At 50.3% G+C, this 25,621-nt stretch overlaps 1 protein-coding gene across 5 annotated transcripts; it reads right to left on the reverse strand.

Moving 5' to 3' along the window:
• Positions 1-8,483: 8,483 nt before the first annotated feature.
• On the reverse strand, positions 8,484-25,205 carry RNASEH1 (ribonuclease H1). Of its 5 annotated transcripts, none has more exons than XM_068564222.1 (9): positions 25,010-25,205; positions 23,706-23,821; positions 20,726-20,890; positions 18,657-18,756; positions 17,738-17,792; positions 17,289-17,373; positions 16,665-16,789; positions 15,445-15,535; positions 8,484-9,822 (listed from the first exon to the last, which is right to left on the reverse strand). In XM_068564222.1, the coding sequence occupies exons 1-8, from the start codon at positions 25,138-25,140 to the stop codon at positions 15,449-15,451; spliced, it is 864 nt and encodes a 287-aa protein (XP_068420323.1). In that variant the 5' UTR covers positions 25,141-25,205; the 3' UTR covers positions 8,484-9,822; positions 15,445-15,448. The 5 variants fall into 5 exon arrangements, 4 of the variants coding, with proteins under 4 accessions (XP_068420323.1, XP_068420322.1, XP_068420321.1 ...); XM_068564221.1 differs by lacking the exon at positions 8,484-9,822 and adding an exon at positions 11,938-14,409; XR_011076517.1 differs by lacking the exon at positions 8,484-9,822 and having other exon boundaries at positions 14,753-15,535; positions 17,289-17,369.
• Positions 25,206-25,621: the final 416 nt, after the last annotated feature.

Here is a 25,621-nt window from a genome sequence, read left to right on the forward strand (position 1 = left end):
GCCCAGGGGTTTTCCTGTTTCCTCTCCCTCACCCTCAACATCCAGTCCTACCTACCAGCAAATCCTGTGGATCTGACCCTCCAAACACACCACAAATCCACTCACATCCCTGCATCCCAGCTCCTCCTGCCTGTCTTCTTGCCTCATGGAACTGACAACTGAAATTGACCGCCTGCTTCCATCTTTGCCCCACTGCAGTCCCTCCTATGCAGAGCGTATATTTAAAAACACAAACCAGATCATGTCACCGCTCGACTCTAACCCTCCTTGCTAACTCTGCCCTGGCTCCACGGCCCGTGTGGCTGGCGCCTGACCACCTCTCCCTCTTGTTCTCTGCCCTCCACGTGCCCAGGCCTCCGCCTGCATCTCCCGCTCCTCCTCGCTGCCAGGGTTTGACATGCAGTTGTCCCACCTTCCTTCCTTGCTCTTCCTTTCTCCAAGCACTTTTCTCCTGCGTACTTCCATTTTTCAGAGTAAATATCCTCTTTTTTTTTTTTTTTTTTTTTTTTTGGCCTCATGGTGCAGCTTGTGGGCTTTTAGTTCCCCGACCAGGGATCAAACCCGTGCCCCCTGCACTGGAAGCACAGAGTCTTAACCACTGGACCGCCAGGGAAGTCCTGTCAGTTGTTTTCTTAAAAGACAGGCTCGGAACTTCCGTGGTGGTGCAATGGTTAAGAGTCCTCCTGCCTATGCAAGGGACACGGGCTTGATCCCTGGTCTGGGAAGATCCCACGTGCCGCGGAGCAACTAAGCCCGTGCGCCACAACTACTGAGCCCACGCGCCACAACTACTAAAGCCCGTGCACCTAGAGCCCGTGCCCCGCAACAAGAGAAGCCACCGCTATGAGAAGCCCGTGCACCGCAACGAAGAGTAGCCCCTGCTCGCCGCCAACTAGAGAAAGCCTGCACGCAGCAACGAAGACCCAACACAGCCAAAACTAAATAAAATAAAGTAAATTTATATATATATATATATATAAAAGGCTCAGTTCATTTTGGGGAAAATGTCTGCCAAACACCCTGGGTGGAATAACCATAGTTATTTGGTGGCAAGCTCGGCTTGCAGCTCAATCATACAAGAGCTTTTTCCCTCAAAACAACCAGGGAACTTTGGCGAACAGTAGAGATGCTTTCTGTATGCTTCCTGCTTTGCCCCAGAGGCTATTACAAAGATGTCTACTCGGGGGGGGGGGGGGGGGTCAAGATTAATAAAATTAATAATTTTTACTACTTCATCAGGACATTCTTAAGAGAAACGGGGCTTTGTTTTGCTTTGTCTTGTGAAGGACACGATCACTGCTGGTAGTTTTGTGCTGCGGCCCAAGCCACGCTCAGGCAGCAACAACGTGACCCACCTGGCTTCACCCCGTTCCTGCAGCACGCAGCCCAGGAGGAAGCGGGTACTGTCCTGGCATCCTCACCAAGCTGCTCTCCTCCGCTCACCTGCCCTTTAAGAACGCAGCTCTCCGGAAGAGACCCAAACCACTATGTGTAAAATAGAGAAGCAACAAGGAATTATACCCATTGTCTTGTAATAACTTACAATGGAGTATAATCTGCAAAAATGCTGAGTCACTATGTTGTACACCTGAAACTAACACAACACTGTAAATCAACTATACTTTAGTGATAAAAAAAAAAAAAAAATGCAGCCCTCAGCTCTGTTGTTTAGGGTGCAGGTGACAGAAATCCAACAAGCTGCTTAAGCAGACAAAACGAAACAGAGGCCCTGGCTCACGATACTGAGAAAGGTTAGAGCATCCCTTGCCTTGAGCGCAACTGGCTTTGGGGCTCGGAGGAACTTAACAGCTCTGTCTGTCTCTGTCTGTCTCTGCCTGTGTCTGTCTGTCTGTCTCTCTCTCCACATCCCAACTAGCTTTTCTCTGTGCTTTGGCTTAATTCTCATCCACCGGGATGAGCTGTTTGTACATGTCAGGAAACAGCCACCAGTAGCTCTGAAACGGTTTGCTTGTAATTCAGGGAAAAGGAGCTCTTGATGTAGTGTCTGGACATCCGGTCTCATGGAAGTTTCCAGGTGGCCCAGCGAGAGCCACGTGTCCATGCCGTGGGTCTCTGTGGGAGCCCGAGGCCCGGTTGTGGCCACGTGGGCAGCCGTCAGGGAAGCCCCGAGCCTGGTAGCCCCATCACAGCCTCAGGATGGGCAGGGAGACAGCGTGGCCCCAGGAAAGAAGGACCAGCTGGGCAGACGGCATAGCGGATGCTCACGACGAATACAAACTGCCAGATTCTCCTACTTTGGGAGAGTTTCTAATTAAGAGAGAATAAAAGAGACGAGCAAAAGGGCTCTCGGCTCCTCATCCTTCGTGTCTTCAGCTCAACACCCGTCCCTCCCGGGCCCTCAGGCTAAGCCCAGTCTGGGCGAGGCCAGAGCAAACCCAGTTCCACGGCGGGAGGCTGTGTCTAAACTCCTCTCCCATTAGGGCCAAACTTGAGTGAATGTCTTTAAATGGAAGAACCTGGAAGGCTTTCCGGAAAATATAGAAGATGTTCAGGGAGATTGGGTGTAATAACTAATGGAGGACGTGGCAATAGCTAGAAGCTACAAAAGAGCACCTGGGCGAAAAGCACTGTTGCAAGAGCATTTTAAAAGCGAGAGCTAGAAATAAAAGTTTTTTGTGAAACACAAGGGTCCATCCATCAATAAATGTAGGGTTAACAGTAAGACCTACGGAATGAAACCAGTGGGACGGCCCCAGATCCCACAAGTCAAGAAGACCTGGCAAGTTCACTAACTCAGCACATAAAAGGACAAGAACTTTACCAGAATGGAGCTGGGTGACTGAGAATTGGACGCCTGTGAAACTGTTCCTTTTTGTGTGTATATTTGAAAAATTCTGATACTAATTTTTACAAAAAGTTCTGGGATTTTGAACTGAGAAACAAGCCATCTGTGCATGTAAATTTTTTCAGCTGAAAAAAGGGAGCACGAGTCTGGATTTCTTAACAAAGAAGGAATGTTCAGGACCAGCTGCCTAGAGGCCCCAGTCAGCAAAATTTTGTTCAAACTAATTAAAAGGAAAACGTTTCTCTTGATCTTAATACATCTCTGAAATGAGGTCGAAGACATCCACACAGCCGTAGCCTCCTTTTCCTGGGGGGGGGGAAATGCAGGTGTATTTATAGCATGTCAGTGAATTATCCCAAACCTTCGTGCCTCCAGGATGAAAATAAAACCGAATGTTTATTCCAGTGTGAGGTCACCTCTCCCATCTTCACTTGTCATCTTTGGGATCCTACTGTCCCCCAAACACTTGTTCCAGTAAAGCCTTTCCCCAAATGTGTTCCAAGTCACATATGTTGAGGAAAATGACCAAAAAAAAAAGGGTTTTGAGGTCAAACACTTTGAGGAAACTCTGCTGATGTTATCTCTCTTCTGAAAACTGGTGATGTTTGTCATGGAGAAATTGTCTAATGGTGACAAAACTTGTCCCCATTCTAGAGTGGCATCCACTAATTCTAAATGTGTTCCACAGAACATTCTCTGGTAAACACTGTCAAAAGTTCAGAAATATCAGAAGTAAAACCAATGCAGCACCAGAGTGGTAACTAGTAAAAATTTATTGTGCACACACCAGAAAGAGTTTGAAAACCAGGAGAACTCCAACCAAAGCACAAAAGGTGGGGAGGGATAAACTGGGAGATCGGGATTGACATGTACACGCTACTATATATAAACTAGATGAATAAGACCTACTGTATAGCACAGGCAACTCTACTCAATACTCTGTAATGACACATATGGGAAAAGAACCTAAGAAAGAGTGGATATATGTACATGCCTAACTGATTCGCTTTGCTGTACACCTGAAACTAACACAACATTATGAATCAACTATACGCCAATAAAAATTTAAAAACAAACAAACAAACACAGAAGGAAGCTGGGGTGTATGGTTATAAAGGAGCAGGTGTAGCAAGGAGGCCGTGACTGCTGACTCTTCACAGTGACTGGCTATAATACTAGAATTTTTTTTAAAAGATAGGGAGTTGGTCAGTGGTTACCTCATAACCAACTTGGGGGAAACCATTTGAGTTTTGCCCGTGATTTGCAGAGGCCTAAGCGAGAAATGACCCAGGTCAAGGTGGTCTTGCAAAATAAGCTATATTAAGCTTTGTTTGTGTGGCCAAAGTCGTTTTGTCTGCTCAGGGGAATTTCAGGGCTGGCCTCCGTTTGTTTTTGATTTTAACCCCACCCATGTTGGGGGTAGGAAGCAGAAACACGAGAAGGCCAACTGAGTAAAGTAAGTATTAGGACTAAATCTTCTTAGTCATAAAAACCACAAGACTGTATAAATAATAGATACTGAAATCTGAACTATAAGGATAATTTTCAGAAAGCAAATCTCACTCTGATGAAAAGTAAAACTCTTGCCGAAGTGACAGATTCCCACCTGTCAAGTATGCAGTGACTCAGCACATCTGGGCCCTTAAACAGCTGATCGCCTAAACGCTGGGTTGGGTCCAGCTGTCCCTGAAGGAGTCAGCGGGGAGCTGGTGTCCTCTCAGAGCCGGCCCAGCCCCTCCCCACCCCTTTCCCCATCTTCAGTCTGCCTGCTGCATCCTGTTCCGAATCTCCTACTTCCCGCCGAGAGCCTGCCCCTGGTTTTCTTTTTTTTTAAATTAATTAATTTTATTTTTAAAAGTTTTGGCTGCATTGGGTGTTTGCTGCTGCGTGCGGTCTTCCTCTAGTTGCAGCGAGTTGCGGTGCGTGGGCTTCTCTTGTTGCGGAGCACGGGCTCTAGGTGTGCAGGCTTCAGTAGTTGCAGCACTTGGGCTCAGTAGTTGTGGCGCACGGGCTCTAGAGCACAGGCTCAAGTAATTGTGGCACACGGGCTTAGTTGCTCCGCGGCCTGTGGGATCTTCCCGGACCAGGACTCGAACCCGTGTCCCCTGCATTGGCAGGCGGATTCTTAACCACTGCGCCACCAGGGGAAGTCCCTGCCCCCTGGTTTTCTGCTCTGCTCAGACCCTTGAGATAAGGCTCTGTTTTGCAATTCATTCAACAAATATTTACCGGGTACCTGCTCTGTGCCAGGCGCTGTCCTAGGCCCTGGGATGCAACAGTAACCAAACAGGAAAAAAAACTCCCTGGCTTCACAGAGTGTAAGTTCGAATAAGGGGGACAAGCGAAAAGCAACAGCCTGTGGGTCAGATGGTGGCAGGAACACGACACAGGTGAAGAGGAAGAAAAGTGCCAGCCCTGTGCATGTGTGTATGCGCACACGTGTGTGTGACAGTGACAGAGAGGGAGACAGAGAGTTGGCACCGGGGACAGGGAAGCAGAATTGCACTCGTCTGAGGCGTGGCCAGGAAGGCTCCAGGTTAATATGACCTCTGAACAGGTGTAGGGAGGAGGCAAGTGAGGGGGGTCAGCGGGCTGGTGGAGGGAAAGTGCGCCGCTGAGGAACAGCAAGGGCAGGGCCTGAGGGCGGGGTCCCGGCGCCCAGAGGGGCTGCGGTGAGGAAGGCAGGCGAGGAGAGGGCGGGGGAGGAGGGGGAGGGGCGGGGAGGAGGGAGGGGGAGGGGCGTGGAGGAGGGAGGGAGGGGGAGGGGGAGGGGGAGGGGGAGGACGGCCCCCGCGTGCGAGGGGGAGGCAGGAGGAAGCCAGGACCCGAGCTGGGTCCCGGGCTGGTGGGCCTGCTGTGGTTGAGGGGCAGTGGCCCGACTCTGCCTCCGTCTTACATGAAGGCCAACAGGATGTGACGGGGAACGGACCAGGCATGGGGGTCAGGGCTGCCCCCAGGGTTTCGGCCGGAGCGCCCGCCCGGAGGGAGGGGATGCGCCGCGTTGATCTCAACGCGGAAGGCTTTTGAGATCAACGGGGAAGGCTTGGGCGCGGCGGGCTAGGCGCGGGCAAAGCCGACTGCCCGGCTGTGCGCACGTCTGACGGGTCTGCCAGGGGTCCGAGGGCAGATGCCAAGGAGAGTCGGCCCGGGCCTGGGGAGGGTCCAGGCTGGAAACCCCGTGCCCTTCGGGCAGCTGTCTGTGTCTCACAGGCGCCGGAGCCAGCCAGGGTGAGCGCAGGCGGGAAGCGGGCCGCGCGTCCTGAGCCCGGGGCGGCTGCCTGCTGTGGCGGGGGACGGGGGGGACGCCGCCTTGTGCTGGGGCCCGGCTTCCTCTAGGCTCCGCCCGGGATTTGTTCGCTGCTGGCTCTGAGGTCCCTCCCAGCTCCACCCAAAGCCCCGCCCAGGCCCAGCACAAGTTCCCAACCGAGAGCTGTCAGACTAGAGGCCGGGGCACAAGGCCCGGAATTCCAGCTCTACATACGGGAGCTCTGTTCTTAGTTTTTTGAGAAACCTCCATACTGTTCTCCACGGTGGCTGCACCAATTTACATTCCCACCAGCAGTGCAGGAGGGTTCCCTTTCCTCTACACCCTCGCCAACATTTTTTTAAAATAGATTTATTATTATTATTATTATTATTAATTTTTGTCTGCGTTGGGTCTTCGTTGCTGTGCGTGGGCTTTCTCGTTGCAGCGAGCGGGGGCTACTCTTCGTTGCGGTGCGCAGGCTTCTCATTGCAGTAGCTTCTCTTGTTGCAGAGCACAGGCTCTAGGCCCGGCATGGGCTTCAGTAGTCGTGGCTCACGGGCTCAGCAGTCGTGGCTCACGGGCTCAGCAGTCGTGGCTCGCGGGCTCTAGAGCACAGGCATAGTAGTTGTGGCACACGGGCTCAAGTGCTCCGTGGCACGTGGGATCTTCCCGGACCAGGGCTCGAACCCACGTCCCCTGCACTGGCAGGCGGATTCTTAACCACTGTGCCACCAGGGAAGCCCTGCGAACATTTTTTTTTTTTATTTGTGGGGTTTTGTTTGTTTTCGGCCTGGGCTGTGCGGCATGCAGGATCTTAGTTCCCCGACCCGGGATCGAACCTGTGTCCCCTGCGGTAGACGCTTGGAGTCCTAACCACTGGACCGCCAGGGAAGTCCCCATTTGTGTTCTTTTTGATGAGAGCCATTCTGACAGGTGTGAGGTGATTCTTCCTCAATGTTTATGTTCAATTTGTATGTGTTTGTATTAAACACGTAACGCCAAGTTAGTTGAGAAACTTAGCAACAATAACTCAGTCAACAATCCGCAGTCATCATGACCCCACCACCTGCGGTCGCCATTTCTATTTGGGAATGGAATCCTCCAAACGTTCATGTATGTATCTGCACCCGTCTGCTCGGGCTGCCGCAGCAGAACACCACAGCCCCGGGGCTTAAGCAGAGAGGCTTCCCTCCCCTTAGTCGCGGAGGCTGGGGCTCCAAGATCAGGATGCCGGCAGGGCTGGTTTCTGGGAGGCCTCTCACCTTGCCCTGCAGACGGCCGCCTGCTGGCTGTGCCCTCACGCGGTCCTCCCACTGCAAGTGCATCTCGAGCCCTGTGCGACGAGGGCCACCCAAACAGCCTCCTTATAATGCAGCCACCTCACTGAAGGCTCAGTCTCCAAACGCAGCCACATTCTGTGCTGGGACCAGCGCTCTGACCTAACAATTTCTGGGGCACAGTTCAGCCCATGGCAGCACCCGTGCACACAGGCAGCTCCACGTCCTCCAGCCAGGCCCTGATTACTTTACGTTTGTCTAAGAAGTGCTGTTTGCCCCTGACCAAGCCGCTGCGGCCCCCCCCCCCCCGCCCCGTCTTGTCTTCTCCCCACGTGGGGGCAGTTCTTCCCGCGTGTCCCGTCCCCTGACCCCAGCCCGCTTCCCAGACTCAGAGCACGTGGCCTCTGCACCCGGGAGCTCTCAGCACCCGGACACCCTCCAGGAGATGCGCAGCGGCTGGGTCTGTTTTCTGCTTGAAGCTCCTCCACACTCAGGGCAGGGTGGGCTGCGGGAAGACCCCAGTGCCCCAAACCCGAGACACTGCCTGTGGATTGAGTCGCCTATTCCAACACATCTAAGACCCCCCCAACCGTAATAGTGCAGTTACTTCACGGCCCCTGAGGAGTGAAGAGACAGCTAAAGAGAGACACACCCCTGACCGTAAGACACCCCAGGTTCAGAGGTGCTGAAACCTAAAATAACGAGCGTCTTCAAGCTGCTGAACTGCGGTGCTGGGATCGCCCTCCCTGGGGGCTCTCAGTCTCCATGGCCCTCAACCAGGCGACGCTGGCAGGGCCCACGTGGCACTGGGATGTGACAGGACACGTCTAAACCCCAGAGGGAACACAGGTGCGACAGAGGCCCTTGTTCCAGACGCAAAAATGTAAAATCTCCCCCAAACAGGAAACTCACGTTCCAACTGGAAAGACAGACAAGCAGGAAATGATTTATATGGAACAGTAAGAAAACTACCAGGAGAGCCCACAGCTTCTGGAACTCTCTCCATTCACTGCATCCTTAACGTCTCAGTAAATGTTTTCACGGCCCCCCTCAGGCCCAAACAAATACCTGACAGTTCCTGGATGAACAGTTAGGTCTAAACAACTAATATTTATGCCCAGCAACTTAGTCATTAGAAAAGAGAATCCACACGTATCAAAAGAAATTTCTATTTCACTCCTTAGCAAACACACCTGTGGACGACCGGGACGTGGGCCCGGCAGACCCCTCCCAGGGTGGACGCGTGGCCTTCGGTCGGTCCTGGCAAGTACTGGCTTCTTATGTCAGCAGCCACTCCAACGCCCGCTTGGCAAGGGGGCGAGTCACTGGAAGGCGTGGCCTGACGCTGAACGCGAGCTTCCCCAGGCTGGAGTCTGGCTGTGTTTCCCTCCGAACCTTAAGCTCCCCGGAGAGTTCCTGCGGCCCAGTGGGGTGCCTCCGCCCACAGACTGGGAAGCACAGCCACTCAGCCAGGGCCGCCATGGTGCACACCTCCGGGCCGGGTGGCTGAGGCAAAGGGGTCCTCTTGGATGAGCAACAGTGAGAAAGGAGAAAGCAGGAGCCGCGGCAGCATCCGAAAAGGCAGGCAGCAGAGGCGGGGGGCTGGCCGCGTGCAGAGCCTGGGCACCAAGGGGGCGTGAAAGGCAGAGGTGCAGGCGGGGCAGGGGACACAGGCTGGGGGCCACGGCGTCCGTGGGACTATCCTTTGTAGAATCGACTTCAGGAAATAAACTCGACAGTGTGCTTTTGGATGGTGGGATACGCCAAAGATAAATAAGTGTGAGACGGCACCACACACTTGACAAGGTTGAAAGCACACGTAACTGAAGACGTTTGCTCTGATGCCCTCCTTCCCCGCCGCTTCTCACCTGAACGGGAAACAGTCAGGAAGTGCCAGGAGAGGCAATCAGACACGAGACTGTAGTAAGTGACACAACGTACAGGGAAGAAGAAACGAGATGACTGTTAGATGACGGGACTGTATACCGGACAACTCGAGGAAGTTAATGGGAGCAGTTTTAAACAGAGTTAAGAGCCTAGCAAGCTGGAATTCCTAACGTTTCAGAAGACAGTGGCTTTTCTATACAAAAATGATAATCAGTCTTAATAACTGCACTGAAAAGGAGAGTCACCTGGAACAGACTTGCTAGCAATTTCGAAGATGCTGCGGGAACACTGTTTCTTCTCCGTTTTTCTTCATTCATCTAACACGTTGTTTGCACTTTTTGCAGCTCCCCCTCCACAGGTATAATGGACAAATAAAATTGTATACATCTAAAGTGTAGTGTACAAGCCTGCTTTTAGAGCAGCTGTGGGTTGGCAGCAAAGAGGAAGGCACAGAGGATTCTCATGTTCTCCCCCCGCAGACCGCCCCACTATCCATACCCGCTCCCGGAGCAGGACGTTTGTTACCATCGATGCACCTGCACTGACCCAGCACCGTCGCCCCAAGTCCACAGTTCTCCCTAGGCTTCACTTTGGTGGTGTACAACCTGTGGGTTTGGACAAACGGATAATGACATGTATCACCATTATGGTTTCGTACAGAGTATTTTCACGGCCCTAAAAATCCTGAGCTCTGCCTATTCCACGATCCCCCACCCCCACCCCCATAACCACTGATCTTTTTACCGTCTCCATAGTTTTGCCTTTTCCAGAATGTCACAGTTGGAATCACACAGTCCGTAGCCTTTTCAGACTGGCTTCTTTCACTTAGTCACATGCATTTAAGGTTCCTCCATGGCGTTTCAAGGCTCGATAGGTCGTTTCTTTTTAGCTCTACATGATATCCCATTGCCTGGATGGGCCACAGTTTGTTTATTCATTCACATACGAGAGGACATCTTGGTTGCTTCCAAGTTCTGGCAATCATGAATAAAGGTGCTGTAAACATCCATGTGCAGGTTTTGTATGGACAGACATTTCCAACTCCTTTGGGTAAACACCAAGGAGCACAGTTGCTGGATCATATGCTGAGTATGTTTAGTTTTGTAAGAATCTTCCTCCCCAGTTGGCAGCACCATTTTGCCTCCCCGTCAACAACGAATGAGAGTTCCTGCTGCTCCACAACCTCACCAGCGCTTGGTGCTATCGGCGTCTGGATTCCAGCCACTCTAAGAGCTGTGTGGCGGTCTCTCACTGTGCTTTTCATTTCCCTGATGACGTACGATGCGGAGCGTCTTTTCACGTGCTCAGCTGCCACCTACGTACCTCCTTTAGCGGGGTGTCTGTGAAGTCTTCGGCCCATTTTTCAATTGGGTTGTATGTTTTCTTGCTGTGGAATTTTAAGAGTTCTTTCTCTGTTTTGGTTAACAGTCCTTTATCAGATGTGTACTTTGCAAATACTTCCTTCCAGCCTGTGGTTTACCTTCTCATTCTCTTGACCTTGTCTTCTGCAGAGAACTTTTAAATCTTAGTGGAGTCTGTTTATCGATTATCTTTTTCGCGGATCATGCCTTGATTTTTAAAAAAAATAAACTTATTGATTGATTGGTGCGCCAGCTTCTCATTGCAGTGGCTTCTCTCATTGCAGAGCACAGGCTCTAGGCACACGGGCTTCAATAATTGTGGCACGCAGGCTCGGTAGTTGTGGCTCATGAGCTCTAGAGCGCAGGCTCAGTAGTTGTGGCGCACGGGCTTAGTTGCTCTGCAGCACATGGGATCTTCCTGGACCCGGGCTTGAACCCACGTCCCCTGCATTGGCAGGCGGATTCTTACCACCACTGTGCCACCAGGGAAGTCCCGTGCCTTGATTTTTTAATCTAAAAAGGCATCACCATACCTAAGGTCATCTAGGTTTCCTCCTATGTTATCTCCCAGGAGTTTCATAGTTCTGCATAGTTTACATTTAGGGTGTGTGAAAAATTCTGAGTTAATTTTTGTGAGAAGAGTAGATCCACTTTTCTGCGTGTGGACGTCCAATGGACGTTCCAACACCATTTGTTGAAGACGCTATCTTTGCTCCCATTGTATTTCCTTTGCCCCTTTGTCAAAGATCACTTGACCGTATTTATGGGGCTCTATTGTGGGCCAATGTGATGATCTATGTCTACACTGTGAAACGATCACCACAATCAAGTTAATTAACACACCCATCACCTCAAGTCAGTCACCTTTTTAAATGTGTGTGTGTATGAGAGATTTACTGTCTTAGCAAATCCAAGTATACCATACGGTACTGTTAACTAGAGTCACCGTGCTATGCATCTGCTTCTTCTGAAGTAGCCAGCAGGAGGCCTGAATGAAGTGTGATATCACCTTCTTTAGATGGGAAATCATGTATGCAAACGGCTGATAAATCTATAAAAAGAAGTCCAGCCTCACCCTGCATCTTGGTCAAACCTCAGGATGGGTTGCATCATAGCTGGCGGTCTCTCTGTCTTTGTGGAAGAAATGTTCTCTTGCCCTCACCCTTTGTCCTGCATGTGTCTGTGTGGCTTCGGGGCTGAATGCCACGGGGGGTTTAGCAGGAAGAGGGAAAGCGTCGCTCGCGCTCCCAAACTCAAGCTAATCCGTGACTTTGCTCACAGAGAGGTCCCGGGGGAGGCCCAGCAGATTCACTGCTACTGACAACGAGCCCTGAACACAGGCCCTTCGGAGGGCGAAGCTACATGGCCTTATGAAAAGACCCGTCACATTCTGTCACGATAACGTGGTGGCCAAGGGGCTGTAACTGAATGATCCAAGATTTCCAGAGCCTTTTAAAAAACACCATAAAGGGTGCAGCTTCTCTGGGGTATGATGGGGAGAAGAACCAGACAACCTTTCTAACCTTTCTTGTTTTGAATCCAACTTCTTTTTACATTTCATCCTCTTGCTACCCAATAACCTCAATACAGGACTTGCCCATCAGACTTTAATAAACACACAAGAACAGAACATAAGACAAGCACTCATAACAGAGAGAGACAAACACCCCCATCTCCAAATAGAGCCACACTGGGGGTCAGGGCTTCAACACAGGAATTTGGGGACATTAACATTCAGTTGGCCGCCGGGTTCTAAAGCGTTAGGTTGAAGCAGGTCGCCTACCTGAATGGGGCACCCTGCTCATCATATAGACCCCTGGTACAGAGGACACCGTGGTGTTGGAGAAGGTCCACGTTTGGCTATAGAGGACGTGGACTGAGAGGACAGAGGGTGGGATTCAAAAGCCTCAGCCGAGCAAGGACCCTCCTGGACCCAGGGATTCTGCCAGGGGGAATCCGTAGGTCAGCACACCCCTTCCCTTTAACTGCCCTCTTTGAAAACAGACCTCTAAAGATACGTGCAACCCCATGTTTATGGCAGCATTATTCACAGCAGCCAAGACATGGAAGCAATCTACGACAGACAAAACATTCAAGATAAAGTGGCAAATACTGAAGATGGGTAAATCAGATTTCACCATACAGATAACAGGGGTCCCCCCCAGAAAGAAAACCAAAGCAAAAAATAAAACAGAGCACTAGGCCACAATTCAAGGAAACTTTCTTGAAACAGTAGATTTGAAAATACATACAGAAAAAGCGCACCATATACCTGCAAACACTGACCCAGGGCCACCAACACATGACACACTCTAATAAAACTGCTGACTTGAGAAAGAGGAAAAAACCCTTTGGACACCTAAGCAAAAAGAGTACGTGACTTGGAAAGAAAATAAGATTCATCAGGCTCTTCATGCATCACTTTATGCTGGAAGAAAACAGAATATTTAAGACGCTCAAGGAAAGAAAACGGAGGAAAGGATTTCGTATTCTGCAAAACTTCAAGTATAAAGGACACAAGCTGAACTCAACATACAGAAACCCAGGGAGTATGGTTCCCAGGCTAACACTGACCTAAACACTGGCTATGAGCATTAAGTACACGGACATAAGACTAAGTGAGGGCAGCGGGGAGAGATTTTACTATGTAACAGCTGACAATGTGGCTCCAGTGCCGTTTTCATTGTAATTAATGGTATATTAGGGTTAGTATCCACGTAGCACATGTTAAAGCAGAACAAGCAAGTGTGTAATTACGGAATATTCTGTTCCGTAGTCCCACAGCCTGAGAACCAGGATCCCAGTGTTAGGAGACACAGCTGTAACATGGCCAGGGCTGGAAGCCCTGGAATCCTGGGTTTGTTTTGCGACTGTCAACATGAGCTCAGAAAACACTTTCTCTTTAAATGTGTGTGCGCACACGTGTGTATTTTTTAGGCCTAGAAACAACAACCAACCCTGTAGCGATGAGCACCAAGGATCTGAAATACCTCTTTTTGCCACTGAAAGAAACTACAGCTCCTCAGAGAAAAAGCCAGTTCCAGGTCTAGAGCAGGAAAGGTACACGATGGGTCTAGAGCACCCTGACACATCAGACTGCAAGAAAGCTCTCTATGACCGTGTGCACAGTCTGTGCGTGAGTGTGTCTGTGTGTGGTCAGTACACATGCACGCATGTGTACATATATGAATTTCAAAAGAAATGAAGAGCCAACTTGAAGAGGCTCCCTCCTACAGGCCAAAGCCGCTGCAATTTGGGTTCAATAAAGAGGGAAACTGCGATGGACCGAAACCCATCAAACAGGCTTAAGTACATGAGTTCATGACATATACATATGTTTACATGTTATAAAAATATATAACTAAAAGCCCCTAATTGGGCTACCTTCTTAGGATGACCGGGAGCCAATCTTAGCACTTATCCCGCCTTTTGTACGTGAATTCTACACTGAGCGCCAGCATTAGGTGAGGGGAAGTATCTTCTAAAACTGTTCCAGCCGATAAACGTAAGCAAAGTGACAGCATACCAGCATTCTGCAACCTAATTCATGGGCCTGCGCCCTGAGCGCTGGCAGCCGCCAACATCCAAAGGATGAAAAGCGCCCTGCCCTCTGACGAAAGCACGTAACACACGCGCCCGAGGGGTGGAGGCTGCCTGTCATCGAGCCTCTGGATCCAGCCGCCAACTTGCAGGAAACACCGAGGACAGAGCAAAACACTGGACAGCGCCTCGGGGTCGCGAGCAACAAAACTGACAGTGGGAAACGACGGGACAGATGGCTCGGGCTCTTCAACAGATAAACCGCAAGGAGAACAGAGATTGAGGTGGAACCTGTAAATTAAAGAGACTTACGAAATATCAAGTTTAAAAAAAAAAAAAAAAAAAGGAATACCAAGTTAAAAAAAAAAAGAGTAGACTAGGCTAAAAACCGCCACAAAGAAAAAGCAAGGAAGTCGTTTCTGTACAAGTCGGGATTAGTTCTGGAGGGAGGGGGTGCTGTGACTGGAGGAGCACGTGAGGAGCCTTCTGGGCGCCCGGCAAAGTTCTACTTCTTGACCTGGGTGGTAGTTACAAGGGTACTCACCTTATAATAACAATTCAATAAGCTATACATTTGTTTTGTATCGTTTTCTGCATGTTTTTATGACAAAAAGGTAATAAAAGATAAAAATAGTCACGTCAAACTTTTTTTTTTAACTTGCATAGTGCTTTCAACAAAAAGAGCACTCCCAATTTTAAAACATTTATTTACAATCTTGGCCTTTAGAAGTTATGACTGTTGCTATCTAACGGTCGGGCAGCCAGGGCTGCCCGTGTGCAGGCGGCCCTATCACAGTGCCCCACCAGGTTAAGACCAGCCCACCTTCCCTCTGCCCAGGCGCGGGCCCTGGCAGGCCTGTGCCCAGCAAGGGAGCCGTGCCTTCCTCCAATCCGCCCGTAGGCACAAGCCCACCTAAAAACCATGACTCAAGTCTCGCCAACTGTAGGGTAAATGAACTCTTAGAACACTTCTAGGCTTCTTGCCTGCATTTTTAAACCGATGTTCTACTCCATCCTTATTAAATCAAAGCCCTGACACTTCTGTCTAGACTGCAATAAAACTAATGAGAACAGTATCAAGCCCAATAAAGCATACTTCTAACAAAACCTCAAATAATTCTCAAATCTCAAAGGATGTTCAGTTTATGACACATCTAACCACCTTTAAGGCACATGCCACGGACCACCACCCTGCCTTTCTGATTTAGTCTGAAAGCTGTGTCTGCCCATCGACTGCAGTGGTCCAGCCTACAGTTTTATTTTTCACACCAGTAAGTAAAGGTGACAAACAGCCACTGGCTCAAGTTGTTCCAAGAATTAAAGGACCTGGTCAGTCTTCAGGTTGCTTCGCGCCTTGTCTTGCTAATCTGTCAGCTTCTTCGTTGCCTATAAATCCCGAATGGCCAGGAACATGCATCTGTTAAATAAAACGTTTCCTTTTATTTTTACTACTTTTTTACACAAGCAACACATGACTACATCCTCACTGTAAAACACGTCAACCATTCAGAGAAGACAAGTGTGAAGGCTCCCTTCACAGCTCCTCCTGAGCACAATTCTGACAGCACAACGCACTCGGGCGCTGGATACGCCGACAGGAATCCCGTTTTGTTTCTCCACAAATTGGATTTTACTGTTGTATTGCCTTTTTCCCACTTAACAGTGGGACCTGGCAAGCTTTCTGGACAGAGCAGACGTGCGGATGGATACATATACGACATACACACACACCTGATTCTCCCTCAGTGCTGTTACAAAGGGATGCGCTCATGTGATTTAACCACTGTTTGCACTTATGTTGCTGAAAGGCAAGTTTCGGGGTTTTTTTTGTTTGTTTGCTTTTTTTTTTTTGCTACACAGCATGGCTTGTGGGATCTTAGTTCCCCGACCAGGGATCGAACTCATGCCCTTGGCAGTGAAAGGGCGGAGTCCTAACCACTGAACCACCAGGGAACTCCCTGAAAGGCATGTTTAAATGTCAGGTTGCCAAACGGTCATCAGGGGTCCTGGGCTGGGAGAGCACGGTAGGGTTAAGAAAATGGCTGCCGTTTAACTTGCTCTGTATTGTTCGAAAAGGTAACTTTAACAAAAGTGACCTAGTGTAAGAAAAATACCTCCATTTTGGGAAAAAAAATCATGTTACTAAGGTCTAATCACACAACTATATTTTTAAGAGGATACGTCATAAATAAGCCTGAACTGACATTATGGCTGCTTCCAAAGAAACCAGGAGGCTGACGAACACAGGTCACTCTAACAGTGCGAGGTGTGGCTGGGCGAGGACGACGTGGAGAGCCCAGAGCCCCTCAGTCTCAGCGCCGGGACCCAGCGCTCTGCACGCAGGACCCGCCTGTTAGAGCAGCATTACTCAGACGATGGTCAAAAGACTCCACTGTGCTCTAACACATGCTACGACAGCAATTCCACAGACCCTGCTATTTTAACTGAAGTCATCAAATCACTCACAGAAACCATTAAACTGTCTAGCTAGTTTATTTCATTTGGTCCTAACGGCCACAGCGGTGGCCACCTAAGACAACACTCACCCACTGAACGTCCATGCCCTGGACAAGCCTGTCCAGCTCCATGAAGTCCTCTTTGTTGATCACCTCCTTCCCTGTGCTTGTCCTCCACCCACTCTTCTTCCAGCCTTGCACCCAGTTAGTGATGCCTGGAAGGAACACTCACAGATCATTATTCTCGAACGTTCTGGTATTTTTTCCTCCCTAGACTCCCCTCTGACCATTGCTCCACGTGTACCTGAGTGGCTTTCTGGACTTTTCCTTTCCTTACCGGGGGCCGTGCTCTGGCTCGCCCCGTCCCTTAACTCTCACCCGTGTCTGCCCTGAGGCCGTCGGGCTGAGGCACCGCCCCCTCCAGCCTCATCAGCGCCCCCCAGGCCCCCACCCCACGGGCCCTACAACACGGTACCCCCAGAGGGTGCACACATCTTCTACCTTCGCGGCCACGCCCTCGGCGCCTGGCAAAGCATGCCTCCGCGGCACATACCAGAGCAGCACAGGCTTCCCTGGCACCAGACACACCCAGCGCCAGCCCCCTCACCGTCTGGGTCCTGCCCTGATGCCGCACCTCTTCCAGGGGAAGGAAATACCTATTTCCCTTCATACGTACCGGAAAAGCCCTAGAAGAAGTCCAATGTAAACGCTTACCATTGATAGTAAACATGCTGTCTGTGTAGAGAACCAACTTATTGATGTTCTGAGCCTTCGCCTGTTCGATAGCTTTGCAGGCTGCCTTGAAGATACAAATCAATTGTCATGCTGCAGAAATTGTTCAACTTTCGACACTGATGTTCACGATTACCAAAAAATTTAAAATCTAAATCCTTTCCCTGTGCTAACCATAATGATAACGTTGTCTGTGTGAAATAACGCTACACATGCAATTCTCCTGTCTAGACATCTATTTGAAACAAGTTTTATAATTTTTCTAGAAAACTCCTGTTCTTCAGAACTGTTACTAGCCCCAAACTAAGTTTCTTCTGGACTCGGAGTATCTTATACACACAGAGAGTAGAAAGTACATTGATACCATTCTAGTCAACAGTAAAGAATGATAAACTTACATTTTTAGTGGAAAGATACCTCTGGTAACTTACATGAATCTCTGCTCTTTGGTTTGTTTGTCGCCCAGGAAGTCTAATTCCTACATTTCTGGTTTCAAAACAGTACAAAAGAAAATAAAATTATACGCTAATTCTCCAAGTGATTCCTTAAGTCTCTTAAATGATAGCAGGCTTGTATACTTTTTTTTTTTTTTTTTTTCCCCAGGCTTGTATACTTTTTTACTTGAAATATGAAATCATGCAAAAATCAAACCAACGATACTAACATTTTATTGAAAAGTGCCATGGTGTGGCCTTGTAGGAGAACTCTGGACCAGAAGGCAAAAGCCAGGTTTAATTTCTGGACCTGAAATACACTAGCATGTGGTCTTGGGCAGGCACTAAACCCGCGGACACTCATGCCACCCGAGCTGGCCACCCCTTAGGGGGTTCCAGGCTGAGCGAACATCGAAGTGAAGGCAGAAGGGCTTACAGGCCAGGAGGCTCGAGAACAGCATCAGCGGTGCGCAGCTGACCCTGCTCTCGCCCAGGGCTGCGCAGGCCCCTGGACTCTGGTGAGTGGTTACTTCACAGGGACCCAACCCCTCTTTCACACTGAATTCTGCGGCGGTCAGTTACTACTCAAGTTCTTGCATACTTGGGGGCAGGTGTATTTGAATGATCTCACGTCACATCACCTCGACTTTGTGCCTTTTGAAAAACACGGGCCACCTCTAAGCTCACTCATCCTCAAGACTCGTAGGGGCACGCAGGGTCCCCAGTATGGTGACCTGCCCCTCGTGCATCCTTGCCAAAGCCGTCTCCCGGGGACGTGGGACTCTTGCACTACCCCTGCCAACGCTACCAAACAATCAAACAGTAAGCGGATCCTGCCTCAGTCTTTCCCAGGTTTTGGAGTATGATTCGGTTAAATGTGAAGCTTAATAAAAGCCAGCTTTTCTGGTTTACTTACAAAGGATGGCCCGGCCCCCAGTAAACACCGATTCCTGCTCGAGCCCTCCTCCGCCCATTACTGCAGCAGCAGCCGTCCGTGTAGACGACGACAGAGGGCCCTGTAAGCGGGAAGCTTCGTGAGCGCCACCGGATCACCGTTACCAGAAGCTGAAACTCACCTAAAAACTTACTACGACTGAATTATAGCATGTTAAACTGAGAGAGTATTTGTGCTTTGGAGGCTTTCCGTGCAGGAGAACATTACCAATGCCTTGTACGGGGGCACTTGACGCTTTTTGCTTGGAACCCACTCCTATTTCGGTTCTGCCTGCCGGGGGGCATTAAAGGTGAAGGCAATCGCCCTGTAAACCCCGCTGCAGTTTACATGCCCTGTTACAGAGGCCCACGAACAAAGCCACTGCCCCTCTCTTCACGCGTGTGCGGGGGGCAGTGCGGGAAGGCCACGTTCACCCCCAGGAGCTGCCCTTGCAGACAACAGTGCCTTGATAATGACCCGCCTGCCAGAAGGTCAAGTCCTCCGACAAATGTTGGCCTAATTTTTTTTCTTGGTCCTTCTGCAACTAGTGAACTGTGGTCCCGCCTTTGCTTCTTTCCATCAGGACAGAGAGTTTGATCAACACACCAACGCGGTAGAGAGCAAGGCAGAGAAGGAGCGACACGAGGCCATCCTCAGGCCGCCGATGAGCGGCAGAGCACCCGGCAGGGTGGAGGGGAGCTCGGGGTGCCGGCGGTCAGCGAGCGGGGCTGCGGAGCAAACGGAGGCCGTGCTCCGTGAGGGACGTGTGAAAAGGAGGGCGGATTGAACAGGCAGAGGCAAAGCGGGGAGGAGGTGAGATGCTAGCGGAGCACACTCCTAACCGGAGTGGGGCCGGGAGTCTGCGAACACGGGCGCCGGGCAGGGCTCCTCCGTTCAACTGAACGTGACGCTCAACACGAGCCCTTCCTGGTCCCTGACTCCGTGTGACTGCCAGTGGCCGTCAGGCGCCGTGCCAGGTGCCCCCGCAACTGTCAGTGCACTGGAAATGGACCATCTCCCAGTCGCCCCGCAAACAGCTGCTTCAGTTGCTATCCGTAAATAATCAGATCAAGACCATCTGGTTTTGCTTTTCATGTAACCGCAAAAATTGATTTATACAGTTTTCATAGAGTTTGACCAAACATTTTCCGGTTTTCCTCGAAGAACTTAGAACCTACAAATACACTGACTTATACAAAAAAAGGCTATTTATTCTTATCTTCTATTCAGACGTGTAGAAGACGAAAAGGAGACTCACATACCATCAAATTACTTAGTATAAACACTGGATTCCTGGAGCTAGAGGCAGAGGAGAAATTCACAACTATCTTGTTTCTCAGGATAAGGTAGGATCACTTCTGTTTTGCAAAGATTACACGTAAAAGGTTAAGTTGCTGGTGTCAACCAATTATATAAAGGAGCTCTGTCCAGGGCCTTTCTTATTTTAAGAGCTGAAGTTTTGGCATTTTCTTAGCGACCAGGAATACCGTGTGCACAGGGAACGCTGGTGTTCACAAAGATCAAAGAGTTTTTCACGCACAGCCTATATAACGATTTGCCTATGAATGTCCAGAATTCTAATAATTCTACACCATTAGATCAATTATAAAATAGTGACCTTAGGACTCCCCTGGTGGACCAGTGGTAAAGAATCCGCCTTCCAATGCAGGGGACGCGGGTTCGATCCCTGGCCGCGGAACTTGGATCCCACGTGCCCTGGGGCAACTGAGCCCACACCACAACTACTGAGCTCGCGCGCTTCAACTAGAGAGCCCGCGTGCCACAAACTACAGAGCCCACGCGCTCTGGAGCCTGCGCACCACAACTAGAGAAGGGAAAGTCTGCACGCCACAACCAGAGAGAAGCCCACGTGCCGCAACGAAGACCCGACACAACCAAATACATACATATGTAAAAAGAAAGGGGGAAGAAAAAAGAATGTTATACATCAGTTCAAATTTCCCTCATTAAGAAAGTGGGGAAAGTTCTTACACGTGAATGTATTTATATGATTACTGTAGTAAAAATTTAAAAATCCAAGAAAGACATACCCATATAAGAAAACGTGTCTTTGCTCACTGAAGGCAGCGGTTCTGCATTCTGTTTCACGTGCTTTGCACACGGCTCTGTGGTTTCACCTTCACCTTCATCCAAGGGCTCATGAAGTCGCTTGTTTGCCTTCACCTGTGATTCCTGTACACGTTTATTTTTCTGCCCTGAAAGGTAGAGTCTGCTCAAAAGCCAGAAACAAAGGACACGACATGGAATGACTGAGAATCCGGAACTTCGCTAAGTCGGGCTTAAATACCCCCGTATGTGGCTCTATGGAGGGAAAGACGTAAGACAGGCCACACCGCCTCAGACACTCACGTCCTGGGAAATTAAATTTTCCACAGTAAGCTCAGCGAGGGCAATACGAAGACTAGAGCAAAGCTGCTGTTAAAAACGAAATCTGGTTTCAATGGAGACAGAACAGATCCCAAGGGTGCTGAACCCGTCAGCGCTCACAGACAGTTCGAAAACCTTTGAGGGGCTCTTTCCCCAGAGAAAACGAGGGTCCAAATCTCATATCTGAGGTGAGAACGGATAATGGGACATATTAAAAAAGGGAAACAGAAACCAACAGGTAACGGGACTGGGTCCCTGCAGGGACGGCGCCGTCGGAGAGCTTCCCTGCAGTGGCCCCGCCGGGGTGGACCCGAGGGTAATCCCCAAGGGGTTCTCACACCCACTCAGGTTGCGTCTCACTCACTCTTTCATATAATTACGGCAGCTGACGCAGAGGATGAATTAGACCAGGATTCAAAACACTAGTTTCGATCTGAGCTTCACCTTTTATCGCTTGTGAACTCAGTCAAGCGACTTCAGCCCGCTCAGCTGCTATAAAGTGAGGCCCAGCACTAGGTGATCTGAAACAGCTTTTCCTACGCTACCCTTTTCTGGAGTGGAACTAGAAACACACAAGCAGCAACTCGCTGCAGCTCCAAAATAACCACCTCAACTCGACACCGCAGCGCGCGCTTTCTGCTCTGAACCCCTAAACCAGGGGTGGAGAGACGGTGCTCCGGCATCTACTGAGCGCCGACTAGGCAGAGGCAAAAGCTGGAACTGCTGGCCTGGCAGAGCTTCTCAGCCCACAGCTCTCCGAAGAAAGCTCAGGTCAGCCAGGCACAGCTCGAGGGTCCGGAGCAGTACCGACATGTCCGCTCTGCCGTACTGGTGTCACCTCATACCGACCGTGAAAATACTCCCGCAGGTGCTCTGCAGAAGCACCCCCAGAGGTACAGGCTGAAGTGCAATTCTGCAGAATTTTAATAGTGATACAAATCATCGGTTTCATTTACTGTAACAGAGAAAGTTAAACTGAAATGAAAGTTGTGGAAGAACAGATACGCCTTTGAAGGAGAAGGATACTACGGTTGTCAGATAATGTTTCCTTCACAAAATTGTGGGTTTCCTTTAAGTAAATTAACCTAAAATCAACTTGTATAAACCACAATAACTAGCAAATAGCTCAGTAATCCCCAAATAAGGATAAATGTAACGTTAAGAGAAAAACTGGGAAAGACGCTAACAGGTTTGCTCTGGTACGGTTCTCAAAACATTCACGATGCTAAACCCCATTTGCACACATTATGTAAGTCACCAACTGGAGATCTCTGTAAAGTTTTAAGCAAAGCAGATTCACAGATACAAAAAGCGACCTTGCCTTAAGACTTGGAGAACTTAATAAACAGAAATATACTGACACTGGAAGGATTGAGATATGAATAAGTTACTAATTGGTTAAAACGAAAAACCCGTGAAAAGAAGCATTAAGAACCCAACCAAGACAAGAGTCGTACTTGCACACTAGCTTTCTATCCCAAGCCGATTTCTCGCCTGGGTAGAAAACGGAACTGTCACATCACGCTCCCTTTAAAAGCTGCTGGGAAACGGAGGGTGAAGCAGCTGCACCACGAGTGAGTGTCTCCTCTGCCTCGGAAGCTTGCCTTTCAGGGCAGATTCCTAGCGTGATCTGCCCCTCCCTGAATCCTGCTTTGTCCAGAAGTGTCATGACACCCCAGAGGAGCACCTGTTCAGGGCTCGAGCATCTCAGTGGGCTCGAGAGACTGTTCAAAAGAAGCTGATTTAAAATACCCTCCTCTCACTCTTCATCCACTGTAGTAAAAAATGTCTGTGAGTAAAGTTAATGAAAAACACTTCTTCAAGGTAGGCTACATTTTAAACCTTTGTGCTCGAAAGCAGCCACCCTCAGTCTTGCCTACCTGATGTCCCTTATATTGGGCCCTAAACTTCAATTAAGTCTACTTCTGGTAACATGTGAAACTGGAGGAAATTCCGATTGTGTGACTCTATCCTAGGTAAAGATGAAACACCATACAGGTGCATGCTGTGAAAAGAACTACACTGATCATCTTACAACTAGAGCCCATTCAATCCAATAACAAGTATTTTTTTTTTTTTAATTAATTAATTAATTAATTTTATTTTTGGCTGTGCTGGGTCTTCGTTTCTGGGCGAGGGCTTTCTCTAGTTGCGGCGAGCGGGGGCCACTCTTCATCGCGGTGCGCGGGCCTCTCACCGTCGCAGCCTCTCCTGCTGCGGAGCACAGGCTCCAGACGCGCAGGCTCAGCAGTTGTGGCTCACGGGCCCAGCTGCTCCGCGGCATGTGGGATCTTCCCAGACCAGGGCTCGAACCCATGTCCCCCGCACTAGCAGGCAGATTCTCAACCACTGCGTCACCAGGGAAGCCCAAGAATAAGTATTTCTAAAAGATGGAATTAAGTATGGTGAGGACACTGAATGGAACAGGAGATCTGAGTCCTGGCTTGTCTCCAATACCGTTACCAACAGGAGTCATTACGCTAAATTGCTTTCAGCCTGTTTCCTAATCTGTAAAATGGAAAAATGGAAACAATCATATTCTTCTCTATCTGCTGACAGAGTAGCTATACAGATCAAGTGACACTTGGGATATGAAAGGCTTTGAATAGGTTAAAATGTTACAATGATGTGAGTCGTGACTACCTTCTGAACCATCAGGGTTTGCGGAGCTTCTGACAAAGGCCCAGGCTTCCTCTTCTGTGGCAAACTTCTTAAATCTGGCTGCAGGAAACCGGTCCACCTGGGCTCTGCATTCATCCCTGAAACAAAGTGACAAAACAAAGTGTTAAGCTCCTCCCTCCCTCTGTCACCCTATTTTTTCACGGATCCTTGTCTTAGGCTGGGAACAGTGTGACAAGGGCTGGGGCCGTCAGCTCCTTGGGGGCAAAGGGTCACGCCTTACAGTTTGTAGTCTTATCTTGCACGTCCAACCCTTCACCATGTGTCATGCTAGGTGCCAGCCAGACGATACACCTGCACCATAAGGCTTTCCTCAAAGCATACTAGAATTTGGGGGTCTTCAATCATTTCATTACAACAGAAAGGCTAGCTTCTGAGATGCTTCTTCCTCAGTAGCCTAGCTGCACAGGGAAACACTATGCACTCACGTACACACACAAAGACTGATAATAAACCTTGATATCATACAGTGGAAAGAGTCCTGGTTATGGAGTCATAACACCTGGTTCAAGTCCTACATCTGTCACTTACTAGCCCCAAGAATTTCTTGACCACGGTAACTACACCCAAAAATGAGAATAATCCCACCTACCTCAAAGGACTGTTATCGGGATACAAACATTAGTTTACAAGAATTTTTCTTTTTAGGACTTCCCTGGTGGTGCAGTGGTTAAGAATCCGCCTGCCAATGCAGGGGACACAGGTTCAAGCCCTGGTCCGGGAAGATCCCACATGCCGCGGAGCAACTAAGCATATGCACCACAATTACTGAGCCCATGCGCCACAACTACTGAGCCCGCGAGCCACAATTACTGAGCCCGCGAGCCACAACTACTGAAGCCCGTGCACCTAGAGCCCGTGCTCCGCAACAAGAGAAGCCACCGCCATGAGAAGCCCGCGCGCAGCAACGAAGACCCAAAGCAGCCAAAATAAATAAATTAATTAATTTTAAAAACCTTCCCTTTCTAAAAACACCCGTAAGATTAGACGAGGCATTGAGTTCCACCGCGTGTAACCCTGTGGAAACTCTTTCATTGTGACAGATGGGAAAAAGGATTAAGTAGAGGCCTCTGGGCACCCCAGACTGTAAGTGGCGTTTCTGACACTCCCAGCAAAAACGAAGCGGAGTCGAGGCCTCCCATGTCACGGCCCCCGCGCGCCGACTCCAGGCCGAGGGCCGTGCGCTCCGGGGGTGGCAGCCGCCTCCCCGCCGCGGGGCCGCCGACGGCCACCCTAAACCCGCTCCCGAGGAGGCGCGGCTCCCTCACCAGGTCTGGAAGACCCCGGCCTTGCGGCCCCTCCTCACGGCATAGAACATGGCGAGCCCGCGGCAGCTGCGACCACTGCAACGCACGGCAGCCAAAGCCACTCTGTGCGCCACGCCCAGGAGCCTGGTCATCGCTCACTGCCCACCGGCGAGAACCCCTTATCCCGGCCGCAAGCCGTCATCACTCATGCCGGACTTCCGGCGGCGGCGCAGGGAGATGACGCAACTAGGGGGCGGGACCTGGGGCGGGGCCCAGAGTCGCGCTTTTCTGATTCGTCAATTTCCTGTAAATCAGTGAGACGGTAGGGCCCGGGCGGAGGTCCCGGGGGCGGGGCCTAAGGAGGGGCAGAGGCGGGGATAGGGGCGCCTGGGCGGGGCCCAGGGTGGGCGGGGTCTGGGCGGTGTGGGCAGGACCGGTCGGGCTGGGTGGGAAGGCGGCTCGGCTTTCGCCCAGTCTCCGCCGCCTGCAGCAGCTCGGGTGGCTCTCCGCGCTCGGTGGGCGCTGCAGGCTCTGCGCGGTGGGCATCGGACGCCCGGCCACGGGCCCCGACGTCGGCCTCCCGTGGTTCTGGGGCGCTCCCGCGGTGCGGGGTGCACTCAGGACTGGCCAAGC

The sequence above is a fragment of the Eschrichtius robustus genome, chromosome 15 (genome assembly GCF_028021215.1).
Source record: "Eschrichtius robustus isolate mEscRob2 chromosome 15, mEscRob2.pri, whole genome shotgun sequence".
In the NCBI taxonomy this organism is placed as follows: domain Eukaryota; kingdom Metazoa; phylum Chordata; class Mammalia; order Artiodactyla; family Eschrichtiidae; genus Eschrichtius; species Eschrichtius robustus.

What these genes read in the sequence shown, in the direction of transcription:
- RNASEH1 (XM_068564222.1), bottom strand. Translation starts at nt 25,140, where the DNA reads ATGACCAGGCTCCTGGGCGTGGCGCACAGAGTGGCTTTGGCTGCCGTG. An exon ending in ACCAAAGAGCAGAGATTCAT is followed by an intron (nt 17,374 to 17,737) that starts GTAAGTTACCAG and finishes TGTATCTTCAAG; the next exon opens with GCAGCCTGCAAAGCTATCGA. An exon ending in AGGGCATGGACGTTCAGTGG is followed by an intron (nt 15,536 to 16,664) that starts GTGAGTGTTGTC and finishes TTTATTTAACAG; the next exon opens with ATGCATGTTCCTGGCCATTC.